Raw genomic sequence first — 19,852 nt, 5'->3', positions numbered from 1 at the left:
GGAAGACAGCACCGAAGGACTGGAGAGTAAGAGGCATGCCTGCAACAGGCCAAGTGGCCAAAAGTTCCTAATCCAGCACTAACTGAATGTCCACTGTCAGATTGGGCTCATGGTAAAAACTATCGCAACCTATTGACTGTTTAAAGAGCAAAGCATTACTGTATACTCAGGATGACTTTAAGCTGCCTTGGGTATGACTTGAGATTGAGGTGAAAGCGATGTCAGAAGGATACTGGGGGTGGGGGTGGGCGGGAAAAATTGCTGGGCTGTATTGCTGCTGTGATCAGGTGCAGATGTGGAAGGCCCTTGGTTGAGATACACCTTTTCAAGCATTTTTTACCTTGCAGCCTTCACAGGTAATACAGCGGTAGTGGTATCCTGTGGCTTTGTCTCCACATACAACACACTGCTCATCTTTGTCCAAATAGCTAGGGATGTACCCTGTAGGAGAAAGCAGCCAAGAGGTCAAAGCTGGAAAGATGAAACAGCAGCTGCAAGAAGTTAAGACTATTGAAGTAGACTAGAAAGCATTCTTGCCCATCACTCACACTCCATGGAGAGGCAGGGCAAGACAGCAACACCTACTCCTTTGTGGCTACTTACCAATATCTGTTAGTTAAATACATTTGTCCTTTGAACATGAAGTTTGGATAAAGTGTTCATTACCACTATGTTTTTTTAAAAAAACTGAAATTTAGGCACTGCTTTATAAGACAGTTCAGGTTCTCTGCTGTTTTACAAAATGAGAACAAAATCACTTAAAGCTCAACATAACATCAATTCTCTTGAAAAGGACAAGCAGCTAAATTTGCTACGTTGCAATGGCTTAGAACAAAGGTCTCCAACCTTGGCAACTTTAAGACTGGTGGACTTCAAAGCAAAGCTGGCTGAGGAATTTGGGGAGTTGAAGTCCACAAGTCTTAAAGTAGCCAAAGTTGGAGACCCCTCCCTTAGAAGAGAGTCAGGATACAAAATACCCCTTGCTTAATCAACAACAGGCAGAAGGTGGAGGCTTTTCCATGGCCCGTCTTCCCTCTAGAGTAGAGTCTACACGGCTGTTCAGATCCTACTTCCTGGCTGGGTGACAGGAGGCCAGGGCAAAGTTCTGGCTTGCTTGCTCCAAATATTTCTGAAATACTTTCCCACCCCCACCCACCAAAGCTGCCTGAAATAGTGATAAAGAGAAGAGAAAAACATAACCACATGTTTGTCCATAAAAAGGCCCTTTGTTTCTAGTCAAGGAGAAGAAGCAGCAAGCATGATGATCATCCCTACTAATTACTCCATCCCCTTTCTATAACCTTGACATTTCCCATCAATAGGAAATAACAATGTCCTCTCTCATTGCGCTCTCCCAATCAATTCCTACTCACCCACTCCCACTCTCTACCATTGTGGAAATCATAGCCACAAATAGGGAAATCACTATACAGACTTGCTATAGAAGCTGGCATCCAGTTTTTCATTGCCTGAGAAATAGCCAATAATAAATTACCTTTCATCAACCAAACTGCTTTTTTTTTTGGGCATGCTTGTCCTATCATCTCTACATCTTTTTCACTTATATTTATTCTTAGTACCAATAGCACAGAACCTCCTTTGACTTTGGCTGAGAAGGCTTCCTTTGGGGTCCCCCCATTCAGCTTTGGGATCCATCAGTTTGGCCCTAAGGATGTGCAAAGATGTGCCGGATGGGCTATCCTCCAGCCAACAAAATATTTTGTGTTGGCAGGCAGTTTTCAGTCCTCCTTCCATCCTCGGGCAATGGCTTGTACCTTATGGTCCTTTCCCCAGTCTTTTTAGCTTCTCTATTCTTTGAATCTGCTCTCATGTCTTTCTCTCATGCCTGCTTCCTGTCTCCCCCTCTGTTTTGCCTGCTATTTCCCTTGAGGCCCCTTCTCTGAAATTAAAGTGGGGAAGGGTTAAAGAATGCACAGATAGCTGCAGAATGTTTTCTTAATACAGCTCCATGGTTTTACTCAGCATATACAAAAGGTTCAAGGACTGCATGCATGTCTTGAAACTTTGTGTGTGGGCGCACAACTCAACTCTGATTATGTGGGTCTTTGTTGAAAAGAAACTTCATGCTCTTCTCAAACGAGCATGCTATTAATATCTATTACGTGTTTACTGCTGTATGAACGAGCTTCTCTGATTCCTAGAAATGGCCGAGAGCTGATTCTCACATTACATTTTCCTTATTGGACATCCCTTAATATATAAAATACATACTTCCCAATTCCACCAGCACCTATAGATCACATGTAGATGTCCACAAATATGCCACTTTGTTCACAATGGAATTACTGCCAGTTCAAAATGCCTAATGAACATATTCCTAGAGATATGCTTGGTAGTTTGCATGTATTTTTCCAATATAGTCACTCATGCCCTCATTACCTTGAGGTTCGACTACTGTAACGCTCTCTACATGGGGCTACCTTTGAAAAGTGTTCGGAAACTTCAGATCGTGCAGAATGCAGCTGCGAGAGCAATCATGGGCTTTCCCAAATATTTATTTATTTATTTATTTATTTGATTTGTATGCCGCCCCTCTCCAGAGACTCGGGGCGGCTAACAGCGACAATAAAACAGTGTACAATAGTAATTTGGTATTGATGATTAAAAATCATGCCCATGTTACACCAACACTCCGCAGTCTGCATTGATTGCCGATCAGTTTCCGGTCACAATTAAAAGTGTTGGTTATGACCTATAAAGCCCTTCATAGCATCGGGCCAGAATATCTCCGGACCGCTTTCTGCACGAATCCCAGTGACCGATTAGGTCCCACAGAGTTGGCCTTCTCCAGGTCCCGTCAACTAAACAATGCCGTTTGGCAGGACCCAGGGGAAGAGCCTTCTCTGTGGTGGCCCCGACCCTCTGGAACCAGCTCCCCCCAGAGATTAGAACTGCCCCCACCCTCCTCGCCTTTCGTAAACTCCTCAAAACCCACCTTTGCCGTCAGGCATGGGGGAATTGAAACATCTCCCCCGGGCCTATACAGTTTATGTATGGTATGTTTGTGTGTATGTTTGCTTTTAATAATGGGGTTTTTAGTGTTTCTCTTAAATTATTAGATTTGTTATATATTGTTTATTATTGCTGTGAACCGCCCCGAGTCTACGGAGAGGGGCGGCATACAATTTAATAAATAAATAAAAATGCATTCCAATTGACAAAACTGAATCAAATATTAAAAATTCTGTGGCTGGGGAATTCCCAGAGTTGAAGTCCACATATCTTAAATTTGTCAAGTTTGAAAAACACTGACTTAGATGGCATATTGACAGCTGTTACATGAAGTGATTTTATTAAGTCTATATTGCCAATACTGACCAAGAAGACTTGCTATGGCTTAAGTAATGCTATGGTTTAAGACTTGCTATGGTTTAAGTAATGATCTCGGTGTAGACATGCCTCAAAAAAGCATGGAATCTTTCACAGGAAAACTGTGCTTTGCTATTTACCTACAGCCTTAAAAAACAACTAGCAGCCTTAATAGACAATTAATTAATCTTTTCTCAGAGTTTAATCTAATATCATTTTGGTATCAAGACAAATAACTTTCAGGAAAAGAAGAAATTCCATTTTCTGTTCAGGTCAACAGAGGACTTTCTAAATCTCTGGATTGCGTAGGAGAAATAAAACCTTATAGAAGTCTTTCCAGATAGATTGATAATATCTTTTAGTGGCTTTTTTAAAAAGGGCTAATTAGACAGGAAAACACAATGATCCTGAATTTATAAAGGGTAGCTTGTAAGATGACTATCTACAAAAAAAAATCCACCTTGCAGAAGTACAGGTGGTGCTCAACATATAATCATTCAGTTAGAGACCAAAGTCAAAAAGGCACCAACCCTTACATTTATGACCATTTCAGCAACCCCAGTCACATTATCACAATTTGGGCATTTGACAACAGGTATATATTTAAGAGAATTGCATTGCCTGGAATATATAATTTTATGCATGGTATGTCTGTATGGATGTTTGGTTTTATAATAAGAGTTTTTAACTGATTTAATATTGGATTGTTATATGCTGTTTTTATTACTGTTGTTAGCTGCCCCAGAGAGGGGCGGCATACAAATCCAATAAATAAATAAATAAAATAAATAATAGCTATTTGGGACCTTCCAAGCTGGCTTCCAAGAAGCAAAATCAATGGAGAAACCGGATTCTCTTAATAGCCCCAGGATCAACTGCAGCAATTCACTTAATAATCATGGGGAAAAAAACCATAAAATTGGGCACAATTCATTTAAAAAGTAGTGCTCATAAATCGAGGATTATCTCTATTTGCAGTCCCTGATTGACTGAAAGCTATGTTATCACTAATATAGCTTCTTCGTCCCCATTTCTCCAAAACAGAAAGTTTGGAGCAGATTGTTTCCCAATTTTAAAGAAACTTGTTTTAAAATGAAAAGTGACTTGCAGAGAATATAATTTTAATACTTGAGAATACAAAAGCAGTTAGACAGATTTCTTCAATCATGGATCAAGAATGAGAGCAGAACGCAAGACGAGGAAGAAGTGCTGGATATGTTCACCACCTTGAATTATTTGTAAAAATAATAAAGCTAAGATATGAATAAATAAATAAATGAACAAACCTATATAAGTTCCAGAAATATTAAGAGACAAATGATTATAAAGTTGCAGGTGCAAGTTTTCCCCCTGCTTTCCATGAGCAGCTTTAGCTGAATTTATTTATAAGCTTCCTTATAATCAGAAATTTTGCTTTATCATAGTTTTCCATCAAAGGGAAGTTTGCAAGTACAAGTAGAAGCATGTTTTGGGTGCCTCTCCTTACACCATCAAATATACATATGTACGTTGTTAAAAAAGGCAGATGCTGAAACATCCACAAAAGAAAGATCAACCACATCTTCTCTTCTAATTGTTTATTTTAAGTATTTTTAAAAGTGTGGTCATGTGTAATTTTGCTTAGCATTTATTAGCTGCATTCAATTGGATACATATAATTTAGCACATTACATCTAAAAACGCTTCACCCCATCATGACTGACTGTTTAGGGCAAGTGGCATAAGTGATGTTACGAATATCATGATATCACCATGCAAATAACAGAATAGAAGACTCTATTTAGCCGGAGTGATGGCTCAGCGATTAAAGATGCATCAGGAGAGCTAACGGCCCAGGTTCAAGATCTAAGTTCCATGCAATAGGGTGAGTTCCCATCACTTGCCCCATCTCCTACCCTAACTAGCTATTTTAAAGCATGCAAATGCAAATAGATAAACAGGTACCACTTGGTGCCATCCATGAGCCTTTGCCGTACAACCATGTTGGCCACCTAACCATGGAAAATGTTTTTGGATAATGCTGGCTACCTTGGCCAAGAAATGGAAATGAGAACTGTGCCCAACAGTTAGACATGACTGACAGGGAAACTTTTATATTTACCTTCATTCTTTTCTTCTTTTTTGGGGGGGGAGGGGGAGAAAAACAGAAATGAAAGGTGGTTTAGTCATTATGCCAAACAATGACTGTCCGCTGGACTTGGAGTCAATAAATTTAATTTTATGACAGGTTTAAATTTACCTCTTGCACCTAACTCAACAAACTCGTAATATATTTAAGAAACAGTTACCAGTAATTTTTAAAAGTTCTTAAATAAATGATTTTTCAGAGGAATTTGGGAGAATTTGGAAGGACTTCATTTTGTTCTCCAGGTGCTTCTTACTTCTAATAAGATTGATATATAACACCCATACCCAGGGTTTTTTCATCTGCTTGTTTAAAGTAGGACTGCAGCAATTCTAAACTTCACATTATAATTTTTCGGCTTGACTCAAAACTGACTAAGTTTTAGTCAACTAAATTAAAAAATGCAGATGACTGGAAGCAAAAATGCCTGTAGACAGAAAGCTAACTAGGAAGAACAGTTCAAGTTTAGCCCCTTTGCTATACCTTTTATTTAAAATGAATGTTTAAACATGTGAAAGGATGACACTTTAAACTGCTTTTGAAGCAGTGCTTAACATTCTGTTACCTCATTTTATTAGGCTTAATATGTTCTTAGTTCATGGATTATTATTATTATTATTATTTTTGCATACTATGAGAGATGCACATAAATAACATTGCCTCTGTCATTAAAAAAAGGACAATGAAAGCAAATAACAATTATGGCTATTATTGAAACATGGAAATAAGAGTAAAACTGAAAACTGAACCATGATTCAACTTTTAAGCACACTCCCTGTTTGCTTTGTGGAGTATAATCCTTATATGGTATATTATATATGATTTGAAGATTACTAGCAACTGAACAGTGAAGAAAAAATGTCAAAGGTTACAACCCTATAGACAAATCTCAATAATTTTTATACATTACTGCTTGCATATTTTGCAAACACAGGTAAAAGATATTGTTTTAATTTGGTAAATTAAAGAAGGCTTCCAAGGACAAGATTTTGGTCCTGCATCACAAACAAATGCAGATTGTTCTGCAATCTAGGTGAGAAAGTCTTTGGGCCAAGAGATAAGAGAAGGGCAAGAGATTCAGAAGAAATTTCTTGAGCTGTAAAAGAGATGGTAGGAGATTTACACTTTCAGACTTGCAAGGTTTTGTTAATGTAACTTTACAATGAAGTAGAATTAGCACATCTAGTGTTTTCTTTCAGGGCTATCTAGTAGGACTGACAACTGAGATTGGCAGCTTAGTTGTTAAATGAAGCATTCACCAAGTGACATTGCAACTGTGTCATGATCTTAATTCATCTTTTTCTTTTCTTTACAGACATCTGGAGGTCATAGATGCCAAGACTGGTCGCAAAATTACTTTTTCATCATCATTGTGACCTCAAATGGTTGCTAAACGAGCTGCTGAACGAGAATTACCTGTAAATCAAAAGGACACGCAGAGTCTCTTAAGAGAGCCACAAACTGAAGGGTGTAACATCCTCAAGCAAAGCTTCAAGTCATGCTGTTGAGGGATTATGAGAGTTGCAGGCCAATGTATCTGGATCAAGTTAAACAAGAGTACTGTACATAAAATACTCATAAAAATAATGATCTTGGGTGTTATGATTTATTTCCTAATCACAAACTTTCCAACTTCATAAATTTTCTATGTGCCGTAGAGATATTAAAAATCAGGATAATCTCTAGCTGCGGTTTTAAAAGCTGATGAACATAAAGCGAAAAGAATGAGGAAAGAACTGGAATAGAGCAATATAGACAGCAGTTCTCTGGCTGAGGAATGAAGTCAGGTTGGTCTTGGTCCTGCTATAGCCTCCTTTTGACCCTCAGTCACCTCACAGATGAAAGAAGCCAGATCTGCTTCCTTTCTGCTGTCCACTGGCAGATACATTATGAACTTAAACCCAATACTCTCATTCTCTGTAGAGAAATCTGGGAAATATTTTCTAAACTGAAAACTAACTACAACTTGCCAGGTTCCTGGGAGAAATGAAAGAAAACCAAGAATCTTTTTAGTGCTGATACAAGGGTTCTCTGCCTCTTTTCCTAGTCTTGTGGTATGTTTCTTTTTATATAAAGATTATTCTTCAATTATATGCACTATACTGTACATGTATTTCCATTTGACAACTGCTGAATTAAAGCAATGTCAGGTAAAAGGCAACAAACCCTTATGAAAAGAGTTTTCCTCAATGTGGTTTATCCAAATAACAAATGTCTATGAATGGGAAATAATTCCATCTACTTTTTTAAATGTTTATGACAAAAGAATGAAAAACGTTGTTTCTAATGTGTATCTCACATGTATACATCTCTCCAGATCTATAAACGTTCCACTAGTGACTAGGGAATTCTGGGAGTTGAAGTCCATGCATCTTAAAGTTGCCAAGATAGTGATAGTTTATATTCTTTGTTCAGTCTCTATTTAAAAAATAAAAACACATTGACACTGCTGGTGGGTGGATTAATGCAAAAGCTAAACTGAACAGTAAGAGGATGTCCCTCCTGATAGTAAAATTATTGCCATGCTGCTGCATCACTTAATAGGAACCTCCGAAGAACTGGAAGTAAAGTGTTGAACAGTGTATTTTAATAAGAGGGAGAATTTAAAAAATTGATTGCAGCCAAGTCTTGGGAGATGGAGGCTAAGTGGGGATAGAAAATAAAATCACACAAGAGGAAAAGTTATGGTCTGGCGTTCTTTCGCATTCACCAGTCCACATGTGATTCCCTCTTGCCCCATGACCCACTGTGGCCTCACCTTTAGAATCCCGCCCCCAGTTCTTTAGTGGTTTATCTTCCTATTGCAGGCTTTGCCATTTGACATCCGATATCCTGAGCTGCCCCATGACTCCCTTTTCTGGACTAGTGAAAAGAAAAAAAAACCCCTTCTCAATAGGTTCACGGATATTGTTTTATTTCAATTTGTCAAAGCAGATTTCCCCCATCTCCTTTAATTTCTCCTATTGCTCCAATCTTCTGGAATATCAACCCTCTGTTATATAAGTATAATAATAACTTTGAGAGCAAGTTTGGTCTAGTGATTAAGGCATCAAGTTAGAATCCAGTAACTCTGAGATCTAATCCTGCTCTAGGCATGAAAACTTGCTGGGTAACTTTGGGCCAATCACTCAACCCATTCACCTCCCAAGGTTGTTTGTGGGAAAAATAAAAAGAAGTAAGGAGTATTAGATACGTTCCCTACCTTGAATTATTTATAAGAATAATAAAGACATAATATAAATAAATATATAAACAAAAAAAATACATTTTAAGAAGACTCTGTTGGAATAATTGCTCTGCTGCTAAAGTCTAATTAATAATGTGATCTATTTCAAAAGGAATACAGGCTTGAGTATAAGATAGGAAGCTAAAGGAGGCTCCTGTCCTGTTAAATCTTTACGGAGATTTGCAAATATCCATAAAAAGACTTACAAATGGTAATGTCAGATCTTCCAAATTTGTAGCTGATAAAGTCAAACGGACCTGCAACTATCAGCTGGATATGGTTTTCCTGCCTGCTTAGGACAGTAGAAAAACAGAACAACCCTGTTGTCGTTATCAGAAAGTACTATCATCTTTGGATGCTATCCTTTTCTACTAAGTAAAAGTCCCGTTCTTACATGAAAGGAAAGAATCCTAAAAAGTGAGTCACTTCCTCAATATCCTCTGGCAGGATTACAAGGAAATGTACTGTCTTCTAGTATCACAGAAGAGATAAGCACATTGATATGAAAGCTCTGAGCATTGGCAAGCCTGGAAGAGATGCTTACCTGACATATTGCTTTTCACCGAACATTGGCTGCTTTTTCTTTTACGTTTCCCATCCGGCCACCTTCAAAGAGAGAAGGGGGAGAATCAGTCAGAAATTTGGAGTTTTACGCATTCAGTTTATCTTTCTTGCTCACCTTATTCCCCTGACTCAAAACTTTTCCAAATCACCAGAGCTCAGCTCACCCTTTTTCTTCATAGTGTAGCGTTTTCATTATCCTACACCCTTTAAGAAATCAGGAGGTGTGAGCAGTACAAGGGGACTTATCTGAGAAGAGCAGAAGTGATAAAGTAGTTGGGGAGATGTTTTAATGCACATGTGCATGGCTAACCCACTTTGCAGCCAAGATTTCCATGATATCCTTCGCATAAGCAAGAGTTCTGCTACATTGTTCTCACTTCAAGCTAATACAGACTATATTATAGACTATATTTAAAAAGGGAAGTTAAATTACCAGCGATCACTTAAAGGAAAGTTAACCCAATCCAATCCAGGGTTATACTTCTTGCACTGAGATCTACGACTGCCCAAAAAAGAAGTGAGAGATTGTCATGATAGCACTACACTTGCCCAAAAAGCTCGGGGTGATTATTCCATTCAACCTTGTGACAACATTTTAGTGTAGATTAGGACTTAATGACATAAATTATCCAAAGTTAAGTGGCCTAGTTGAAATCTTCTGCCTTAAGATAATACCTTGCTGGAGCAAGAAAATATGGTAGAAAGAAAGATGCAGAGCTACATAAATCCTTTTGGCAGCTGAAATGTAGGTGTCTATGAAAGGGAGGAGGAAAAATTCATGAAACATTGGAAATGAAATGTTAATACCAAAAAAAAGGGAATCCCAATTCAGCTGCACATTTGGAAGTGTACTCAATAGGTTGTGTATGTGTATTTAATTTCCACTATTAAGCTTGGATGGTATACTTTATTAATTTGAAAAGAAATTTCAAATCACAATATTTGGGGGAAAGCCTAATTAAAGGTTGTTATAAATTACTAGGAATACATAATGGAAACAGATGAGTGGAAGGGGTTCTTGGTATATTCTAAATTTCATATTATCATTCATAATGATAATGTGTACGTGTGTAGTGTAGTATAGTGTAATGTAATGTAATGTAATGTAATGTAATGTAATGTAATGTAATGTAATGTAATGTAATGTAATGTAATGAAATGAAATGCAATGTAAGTATATAACTGATTACTGACCCAAGCTCTAATGAATAATCAAGGAACATTTATCAAAACTGTCTCTAACCCAGTAGTCTGAAATTAAAGTAACTACTAACAATCCTATGAAGTTTTGAACATTTCAGTAATTTGAGTACAGTATAGCATACAGTATCTGAGATTTTTTTTCTAGTCCAAGAACTAAGAAATTATTTTTAGAGGGGGAAAAAAGCTTTGAAATAAATATTAGAAATTTCTGATAATTCTTCCAAGAATTTCAGGCAACTAGAAAGAACTGAAGAAAAAAATGATCTCACAGATATAACTTGTATGCCTATATGACTGAGATAAAAATTTTATGTAGATGGAACACTCTTGGGAACAATGAATTTATATTATTAAAATATAAAGTATATTTATTTGCAAAATATGTACTTGTTTTAATAATAAAACACATGCACTCCTTATTTATAACCATTCATTTAGCCACCCATTTGATGTTACAAGAACATTGAAAAAAGTGACTTATGATCACTTAAAACAATTGCATAATATCTGTACAGTTACATGATTAAGATTTGGGTAATTGGCATGTATTTAGGAAGGCTGCATCATCCCACCGTTACAGTGATTGTCATTTGCAGTGGTTCCATTTGATTTCAAACAATTAAAAGTCAAATGGGAGAAACTGAATTCCCTTAATGATCATGTGACTGACTTAGACAACTGCAATGACTCAATTTACTGTGAGAAAAATATATAATAAAACTGGGTGTGACTCACTTAACAACTTTCGGCTATGGCAAGGGGGGCGTATGCCCAGGTACGCCTGGTGCACCAGTTGCGGCCCTATCTGGACAGGGAGTCTTTGCTCACAATCACTCATGCCCTTATCACCTCGAGGTTCAACTATTGCAATGCTCTCTACATGGGGTTACCTCTGAAGAATGTTCAGAAATCGTGCAGAATGCAGCCGCGCGAGCGGTCATGGGTCTTCCTAGATACATCCATGTTTCTCCAACATTCTGCAGACTGCATTGGTTGCCGATTGGTTTCTGGACACAATCCAAAGTGTTGGTGATGACCTACAAGGCCCTACATGGCATCGGACCAGATTACTTACGGGACCGCCTTCTGCCGCATGAATCCCAGCGGCTGGTTAGGTCCCACAGAGTTGGCCTTCTCCAGGTCCCGTCGACCAGAAAATATTGTCTAGCGGGGCCTAGGGGGAGAGCCTTCCCTGTGGTGGCCCCAGCCCTCTGGAATCAGCTCCCTCCAGAGATTTGCACTGGCCCCACCTTCCTCGCTTTCTGCAAGAACCTCAAGACACACTTATGTTGCTAGACATGGGGCAATTAGATCAAGACCCCCTGACTAGTAAATGTGATGTATGGTTGTGACTGAATTGGTTGATTGATTTTAATATACAGTGGTACCTCTACCTAAGAATGCCTCTATTTACGAACTTCTCTAGATAAGAACCGGGTGTCCAAGATTTTTTTGCCTCTACTTAAGAACCATTTTCTACTTAAGAACCAGAGCCCGGAAAAAATTTCCCAGGAAATTTGAGAGCGGCACGAAGGCCCCGCCAGTTTTCTGCCATTCCCCCTTAATCTCAGCCATCTGGGCTGCCAGAGGAGCCTTTCGGTGGCGCTTAAGGAGGCTTTGGCAGTCCAGAGTGAACAAAGCATTTTCCTTTCTCTAGGCGCTTGGACAGGGGATAAACCTCTGGCAGTGCCCAGAGAAAAGAAACGCTGCCTTCGCTCTGGGCAGCCGAGGAGTCACCACAGCAAAGGAAAGGCGCCGGCTACAAAGCGAGGGAGCGAGAGGAGTGGGGAGCCCTTCAGCATGGGAAGGAAGAGGCAGCAGGTAGCAGCAGCAGCTAGTGTATGGGAGGCAGTGTATGGGAGGCGCCAGGTGTATGGGAGACGCATGCTCCTCCTCACCATCTCAGAGTCTCTCTCTTTTTTTTTAAGCCTTTAAGTTTTGGATTTTTTTGATTCCCCTCACCTCACCTCACCTTCTTCCTTCGGCAGCGACACTCCTCCTGTTCCTCCTCCTCCCACCCAAATTCCAAGCTTTTATTTCTTTCCTAATGGGTTTGCACACATTATTTGCTTTTACATTGATTCCCATGGGAAAAATTGCTTCTACTTAAGAACGTTTCTACTTAAGAACCTGTTCACGGAACGAATTAAGTTCTTAAGTAGAGGTACCACTGTATTGGGATTTCAGCTTGCAATTTTTAATTAATTAGATTTGTTTGTACGCATTGCTTTACATGTGTCTTGTGAGCCGCCCCGAGTCTTCAGAGAAGGGGGGCATACAAATCTAATAAACAAACTGTTTTACTTAGCAATGACAATACTGGTCCCACCTGGGGTTGTAATTAAGGACTTTCTGTAAATAGGAACACCTACATGACAATAATCCAGTGAAAATCTGACGTTTAATTCTTCAAATTATCAGACCCTGTGCCTTAGAATTCTTTATTGGCCGAGTGTGATTAGACACACAAGGAATTTGTCTCTGGTGCATTTTTTCCTAATATAAAGACCAGCAAGTTAATCTAACTGTTACTTAACAACTCTAGTATGATCCATTGGAAATGGTTATTTCCACCATACTGAGTGAAAACTTCCTAAATTCACTTAATAGGACCACAAAACAATTGAATATTGTTAGCATGATTAGAAAAGGGACAGAATCTATAGTTTGCATTGTAAATAGTTTAGTATTTCAAAGAATTTGAATTGTGTAGTAGGTTAAGATGTTAGACTAATCAGACTGAAATCTGCTATTGGTCAAGGAAATTCTCATAAAATTGCATTTAATTGTATAAAACAAACAAACAAAAAAAGAACTTATCCAACTGTGTTCATAAGTATACCAGCTTAGTTCCTAATATCGCTCTCTCCCTATCTCAGTTTCAACAGGATTGAGGACAAGGGAGGAATATGGGATGGACATTGGACACAGCTTCAGTTGCCCTCTGAATAACCTTTAAAAGGGTTTGAGAAATGTATCCATAACAGTATTTTAGGATTTATCAGCAGCCCTCAACAGCATTGGCCTGGTATCCTTCTTGACCAACAGAATTACAACAGTCATTGAATGACCATTCAAAGTTATGATGGCACTGAACAAGGACTGTTGTTGGGTTCTCATTTGCAGCTGTCACACCATCCCACAATCACACGAGATGCTTGGAAACTGGCTTGCAACTACAAATCCTAGCCTTCCCCAGCTGCATGATCACCATTTTTGACTTTCACTGTTGGCTTCTGATGAGAAAAGTCAATGGGGAAACCAGGAGAGTATAAATACCAGCCACCTCCTAAAATTTGTACTGCCCCCACCCTACTGGCCTTCCGGAAAGCTGTAAAAAGCTGGCTTTTCCGGCTGGCCTGGGGCCATAGATCAAATGAGGTACCATCTAGATCTGACCACAAGAGATATGCAGAGTTTTAATATGGGTTTTAAATTATTCTTTAAATTGGTTTTTTTTTAGATGTTGTTCTCTTTGTTGAGTCCCTGGGGAGTTGGATGACATATAAATTAAACTAATAAATAAATAAATGGTAATCTCTTGACTGGTGGATGTTGTGACTGCTCAGAATTTGCCTGATAACAGACACTGGGATTGCTGCTACTACTATCCTAAATTGGTGCAATTACGTGATAACATGCCTTATAGCCATGTTGTTTAGCAAATGAGTTTACAGTCCCAATTATTGCTAAGCTACACTTATCTATGCTTCTGTTCTTTCTTCAATGGACAGTTCCACTTGAGGTAGGGGATGGCAGAATAACCAAGGGGTTGCTCTCTGTGGAATGCTGCATGGACCAATTCACCTCCTCTGCTTTTTTATATATTTATATGAAACCTCTGGGTAGTTTGTTGCCCAAGCAGCAAATGACTTTTAGGTGAAATCTTATATCTGAAGTCTGTGAAGGGTATGGATGAGATGTAATAAGTCAAAAGGGTTTGCATTGTTTTCACTGAGTGACATTTTTGGAATTGTCATTTGACAGGACAGTTACCACTCCTGAAAGAGTAGATCTATGACTCTGGTATCCTTCTAAACCTGCAACTACTGCTTGATGGTCAGATGGAAGCTGGAGCCAGGGGATCTTTCTGCAGCAGCAGCTGGTATACAAGCTGTGAGTTTACCTGAAGTGCAAAAACCTCCTAATGGTTAATTCACATTGTCATAATCACTTGTCTAGTTTACTACAATGTGCTTAGTATGAGGCTGCCTTTTTGAAGAACACTCAGACTGCTCCAGAATGCAGCAATCCAGGTGCTGGTTGTTACAGCCCAATATGAGGATTTTCTTTTATTTGTTTATTATTAATATTTTACTGTGAGAAACATTAAGCAGAGCAAAATACAAGTATGATCATGATTTTTTTACAATTAGAAATTCTGCATTACATTAGGATCCATTCTCCCACTCCACCATGGTGATTTTAAAAACAATGGAAAGATTTATTATGATTATCATCATTGTCATTACAACTTATACAAGAAATAGACTCTTTTTCATTCAACAGCCTGGGTTTGTCTCCCCCAACAGAGTGAGTAAGTGTGCAGAAATGCATGTCTCTCCACTAGCTTTTCCTTCCAAAATAAATTCCAAAGACAAAATGTCCTTTTTGGCCTAGATAAAAAACAACAACAAACGATGACCTCAGCTCAAGCTCCACCAATCATCTGCCAGTCCAAATACTCTCATTTGCATGCTGATACCTTATTGGCCGCTGTGGTGCTAAATGGAATGGAGGAGGAGGAGCGAGGAAGACTCCCTGTTGGACTTCTCTGAAACCTGCATATTCATAAAGTACTGAATTGGGAGGGGAAGCCCCACGTTTCTGCAATTTCATGGGCTTCAATTTTAAAAATCCCTACTTTATTTGCAAACTATTTTAAAAAACTTGGCAAAGAGGAATATTTTTAGTGATTTTTGAAATCACTGAACAAGACTAAGTTCAGGTGGGTCCCAGGCAGATCCCTAAGGTAAAAGGTCCTATGAAGTCATAACAGATAAAATCCTATGAACAAGACATAAATGCATCAAATGCAGCTCAAATGCCAGGGAACAAGAGCAGGATTAAGTGTGACAAAGATACAGAAATAAATAATAGTAATAGTAATACATAGCTATAAGCTCCCAAAATGGTTGTTAGAGCAGGAATTATTCTGGAAAGGATTTACAAGAAATGAAAAATAGCTCACATTCAGCAGCCACAGTGTCAACTGATCACACAAGAAACACAATTTGTTTTCACTTGAATATCACAATTGTTGTGGGAAGAAACACGTTTTATACCCTGGAATATGTATCTTTAAATATACATATTATTTGAGATTTCCATACCAGGCAGGAATGGTTTGAAATTGACGGTAACAGCATCTAGGCTCCTATTAAAATACTACTCTTAGGTACGGCAATTTTACCCTAGATTCAGGAATTGGATCTTTTTCTTTTACTGCTAGGATTCCCCATATTTTTAGTCTAACCCCAAGCAAGATAACTATTTGCCTGCGCTCGGATTGTACCACTCAGACAATAGGGAAGAACTTGCATAATTTAATACTTCTCCATACAGAAATACACCCTTGGCACGACTAGTTATATTTAAGAGAAAATGAGTTCATTTTGCCCTTATTTCCCCCCCCCCTCCACAAAGAAACACACCTGTTTACATGAGGATATTTATAGTTAAATGGAATGGAAACCCTCGATGGTGTGAGCTCCCTTCTATAATACTAAGTGATCCAGTCCCAATGCAGGTTTATGCGGCAATAAGAACTTGCACATCTGTCTCATAGGCATTTCAACAGAAATATATATATCCAGCCGAGTGAATGCTTGAATTACACCAGCAGGATATGCAAAAGGAAAAATAGATTTTTTTTAAAAAAAAAAAAATAAGCTGTTTGTCAGGGAAGCAGCCCCAAAACATCGCAGGCTGGCAGGGTGTACGTGCTCTCTTTGAGCAAACATTACATATCAGCATGTACACAATGCAGCTTCTAAAAAAAGACTATCGTGACTGCAAAGTTGAGGGGGAAGGCAAGACTGGTACGGCCAGACTGATACCCCTCCCCATTTCCAAAGCACCAACAGGATGTCCTCTCATCCACGTAAAGCTTATAGGCACGGCTTGTACCAGGAGTTCCTGGAACCAGTGCCAGACTATGCTCTCTCTCTCTCTCCCTCTCTCTCTCTCGGCTGTTCCTCACAGCGGCTTGCATGACGCCGCTTGGCCCTCTGCCAGCAAAGGAGGCCAGGACGGCACCTGAGGACAGTATGTGCCAGCAACAGAACACGAAAGAAAGGCACGGATGGTCTCCCTTATAGCTTTTGGGATTCCCCAGAGAGGTCAGGGAGGAGAAGAGGAAGAGCAGCGAATGCAATAAACTGCTTTGATTTGGGCACCAGCTTCTAGGGGAAGGAAACAGACAGAATAAGCCCTGCGAACTCCAGGGCTGTGAAGGGAAGACAGACTTGGAAGAGATTCCGATCTGAAATACAGTGATACCTCGTCTTACGAACCCCTCGTCATGCAAACTTTTCGAGATACAAACCTGGGGTTTAAGATTTTTTTGCCTCTTCTTCCAAACTATTTTCACCTTACGAACCCAAGCCGCTGCCACTGGGATACCCAGCCTCCGGACTTCTGTTGCCAATGAAGCATGCTGGGATTCCCATGAGGCTCCCCTCCATGGGAAACACCACCTCCGGACTTCCGTGTTTTTGCGATGCTGCAGGGAAATCCCAGCAGCGCAAAAACGGGCGCTTCGCTGGCAAGGGAAGTCCGGAGGTGGGGTTTCTAGGACTTCCATGTTTTTGCGATGCTGCAATTACACCGAGGCTCCCCTTGCTGGGAAACCCCACCTCCGGACTTCCGTTGCCAGCGAAGCGCCCGTTTTTGCGCTGCCAGCCGAAGTGCCCACTTTTGCGCTGCTGGGATTCCCCTGCAGCATCGCAAAAACACGGAAGTCCAGAGGTGGAGTTTCTCATGGAGGGGAGCCTCAGGGGAATCCCAGCAGCGCAAAAACGGGCACTTCGGCTAGCAAGAGGGGTGAGTTTTGGGCTTGCATGCATTAATCGCTTTTCCACTGATTCTTATGGGAAACATTGTTTCGTCTTATAAACTTTTCACCTTACAAACCTCGTCCCGGAATCAATTAAGTTTGTAAGACAAGGTATCACTGTATTTGCATGCTAGAATTGAGACAGAGAGCTTTGGCTGTCCAATTCAAATCTTCCCTGAGTGTAACATTCAGTAAGAGGTTTGAGTCATCACCATCTCTTAGATTTAGAGTTGTTGTTTAAGGATACTAAGGGAAAGATGAGGCAACCATGTAAGCCATGCTGCATATTTTGAAGAGAAAAAATAAGGTGTTTTTAAAAATAAATAAATAAATAAATACAGCAGATAAATATATATGCAGCAACTATCTCCCCCCACCACCACCACATACATGCCCATCTTTACAACCAGTGTCACAACTAGATGCTTCTATCAAACAAGACCAAAACTTGTTCCCTCATTGAACGATGAGCTATTATGGAAAAGTGGATATTCAATCCATATACAGTTTGCCACAGAAGGGAGTACACCCCTCACGTTTTGTAAATATTTAAATATATCTTTTCATGTGACAACACTGAAGGAATGATACTTGGCTACAATGTAAAGTAGTGAGTATACAGGTTGTATAACAGTGTAAATAGGCTGTCTCCTCAAAATAACGCAACTCACAGCCATCAATGTCTAAACAGTTGGAAACAAAAGTGAGTTCACCCCAAGTGATAATGTCCAAATGGGGCCCCAGTAGCTATTTTTCCTCCTTGGAGTCATGTGACTCATTAGTTGTACAAAGTCTCAGGTGTGAAGGTAAAGCTGGAAGTTCAACATGGCACCTTATGGTAATGAACTCTCTGAAAAATGAATTGTTGCTCTACATAAAGATGGCTTAGGCCAGTGATGGCGAACTTTTTTCCCCTCAGACACCGAAAGAGCATGGGTATGCGCTATAATGCATGCGTAAGTGCCCACACCCATAATTCAGTGCCTGGGTAGGGTGAAAACAGCTTCTCTCACCCCCAGAGACCCTCTAGAGGGCAGAAATGACCTGTTTACCAACTTCTGGTGGGCCCAATAGGCTCATGTTTCACCCTCCCCAGGCTCCAAAGGCTTCCCTGGAGCTGGGGGACAGTAAAAAGGCCCTCCCCCTACCCCCGGAGGCTCTCTGGAAGCCAAAAATGTCCTGCCAGGGCCTCTGTGAGCCAAAAACCAGCTGGCTGGCACACACATGCACTTTGGAGCTGAGCTAGGGCAACAGCACGTGTGCCAGCAGATATGGCTCCGTGTGCCACCTGTGGCACCCATGCCATAGGTTCACCATCACTGACCTAGGCTATAAGAAGATTGTCAAGATCCTGAAACTGAGCTGCAGCATGGTGACTAAGATCATACAGAAGTTTAATAGGACAGGTTCCACTCAGAACAGGTCTTACCATGGTCAACCAAAGAATTTGAGTGCCCGCGCTTAGCAGCTGGCTTTGATAAATGAGTATGAGTGCTGTCAGCATTGCTACAGAAGTTGAAGGGGTGGGGAGGTCAGCCTGTCAGTGCTCAGACCATACGCCGCATACTGCATCAAATTGGTTTGCAGGGCTGTCATGCCAGAAGGAAGCTCTTTTAAAGGTAATGGACAAGAAAGCCTGCAAATGGTTTGCTGCCGACAAGCAGACTAAGGACATGGATTTCTGGAACTAAGTCCTGTGGTCCAATGAGACCAAGATAAACTTATTTGGTTCAGATGTTGTCAAGCATGTGTGGCGGCAACCAGGTGAGGAGTACAAAGACAAGTGTGTCTTGCCTACAGTCAAGCATGATGGTAGGAATGTCATGGTCTGGGGCTACATGAGTGCTGCCGGCACCAGAGAGCTACAGTTCATTAAAGGAACCATGAATGCCAACACGTACTGTGACATACTGAAGCAGTCTTCTTCAGAGACTGGCCCGCAGGGCAGTATTCCAACATGATAATGACCCCAAATACACATCCAAAATGACCACTTCCTTGTTAAAGAAGAGGGTAAAGATAAAGGACTGGCCAAACATGTCTCTAAATCAGTAGTTCTCAATCTGGGGATTGGGACCCCTTTGGGGGCTGAACGACCATTTCACAGGGGTCGGCTAAGACCACGGGAAAAGACAAATTTCCCATGGTGGTTAGGAACTAAAGCTTCTATTCGGGCACCTTGGAACATATTTTTACAATCCGATCAATCAGATGTTTACAGTGAGGGTGTCCCTCTGATCATCCTGCCAATCAGCTTAAAGCTCTGTTGGGAGAATTGGTGCTAGACTTATGGTTGGGTGTCACCCAGGGGTGGGCTACTAGCTGGAACAGAGGAATGCCCGTTCCG

The 19,852-nt window shown here is 40.2% G+C and overlaps 1 protein-coding gene across 4 annotated transcripts in view; it reads right to left on the bottom strand.

Moving 5' to 3' along the window:
* Positions 1–19,852, bottom strand: part of THRA (thyroid hormone receptor alpha) — a 200,884-nt gene that overhangs the window by 20,766 nt on the left and 160,266 nt on the right. For all 4 annotated transcript variants that reach the window (XM_070727345.1, XM_070727343.1, XM_070727346.1 and 1 more), the window contains 2 exons: positions 9,226–9,287; positions 341–441 (listed from right to left, as the gene is read on the bottom strand). In XM_070727345.1, the coding sequence (XP_070583446.1) occupies positions 341–441; positions 9,226–9,287 (163 nt within the window). The remainder of the gene's footprint in view (positions 1–340; positions 442–9,225; positions 9,288–19,852) is intronic.

This window comes from Erythrolamprus reginae, chromosome Z, assembly GCF_031021105.1.
Source record: "Erythrolamprus reginae isolate rEryReg1 chromosome Z, rEryReg1.hap1, whole genome shotgun sequence".
Taxonomy (NCBI): Eukaryota; Metazoa; Chordata; class Lepidosauria; order Squamata; family Dipsadidae; genus Erythrolamprus; species Erythrolamprus reginae.
This window is presented reverse-complemented; position numbering and strand designations above follow the sequence as displayed.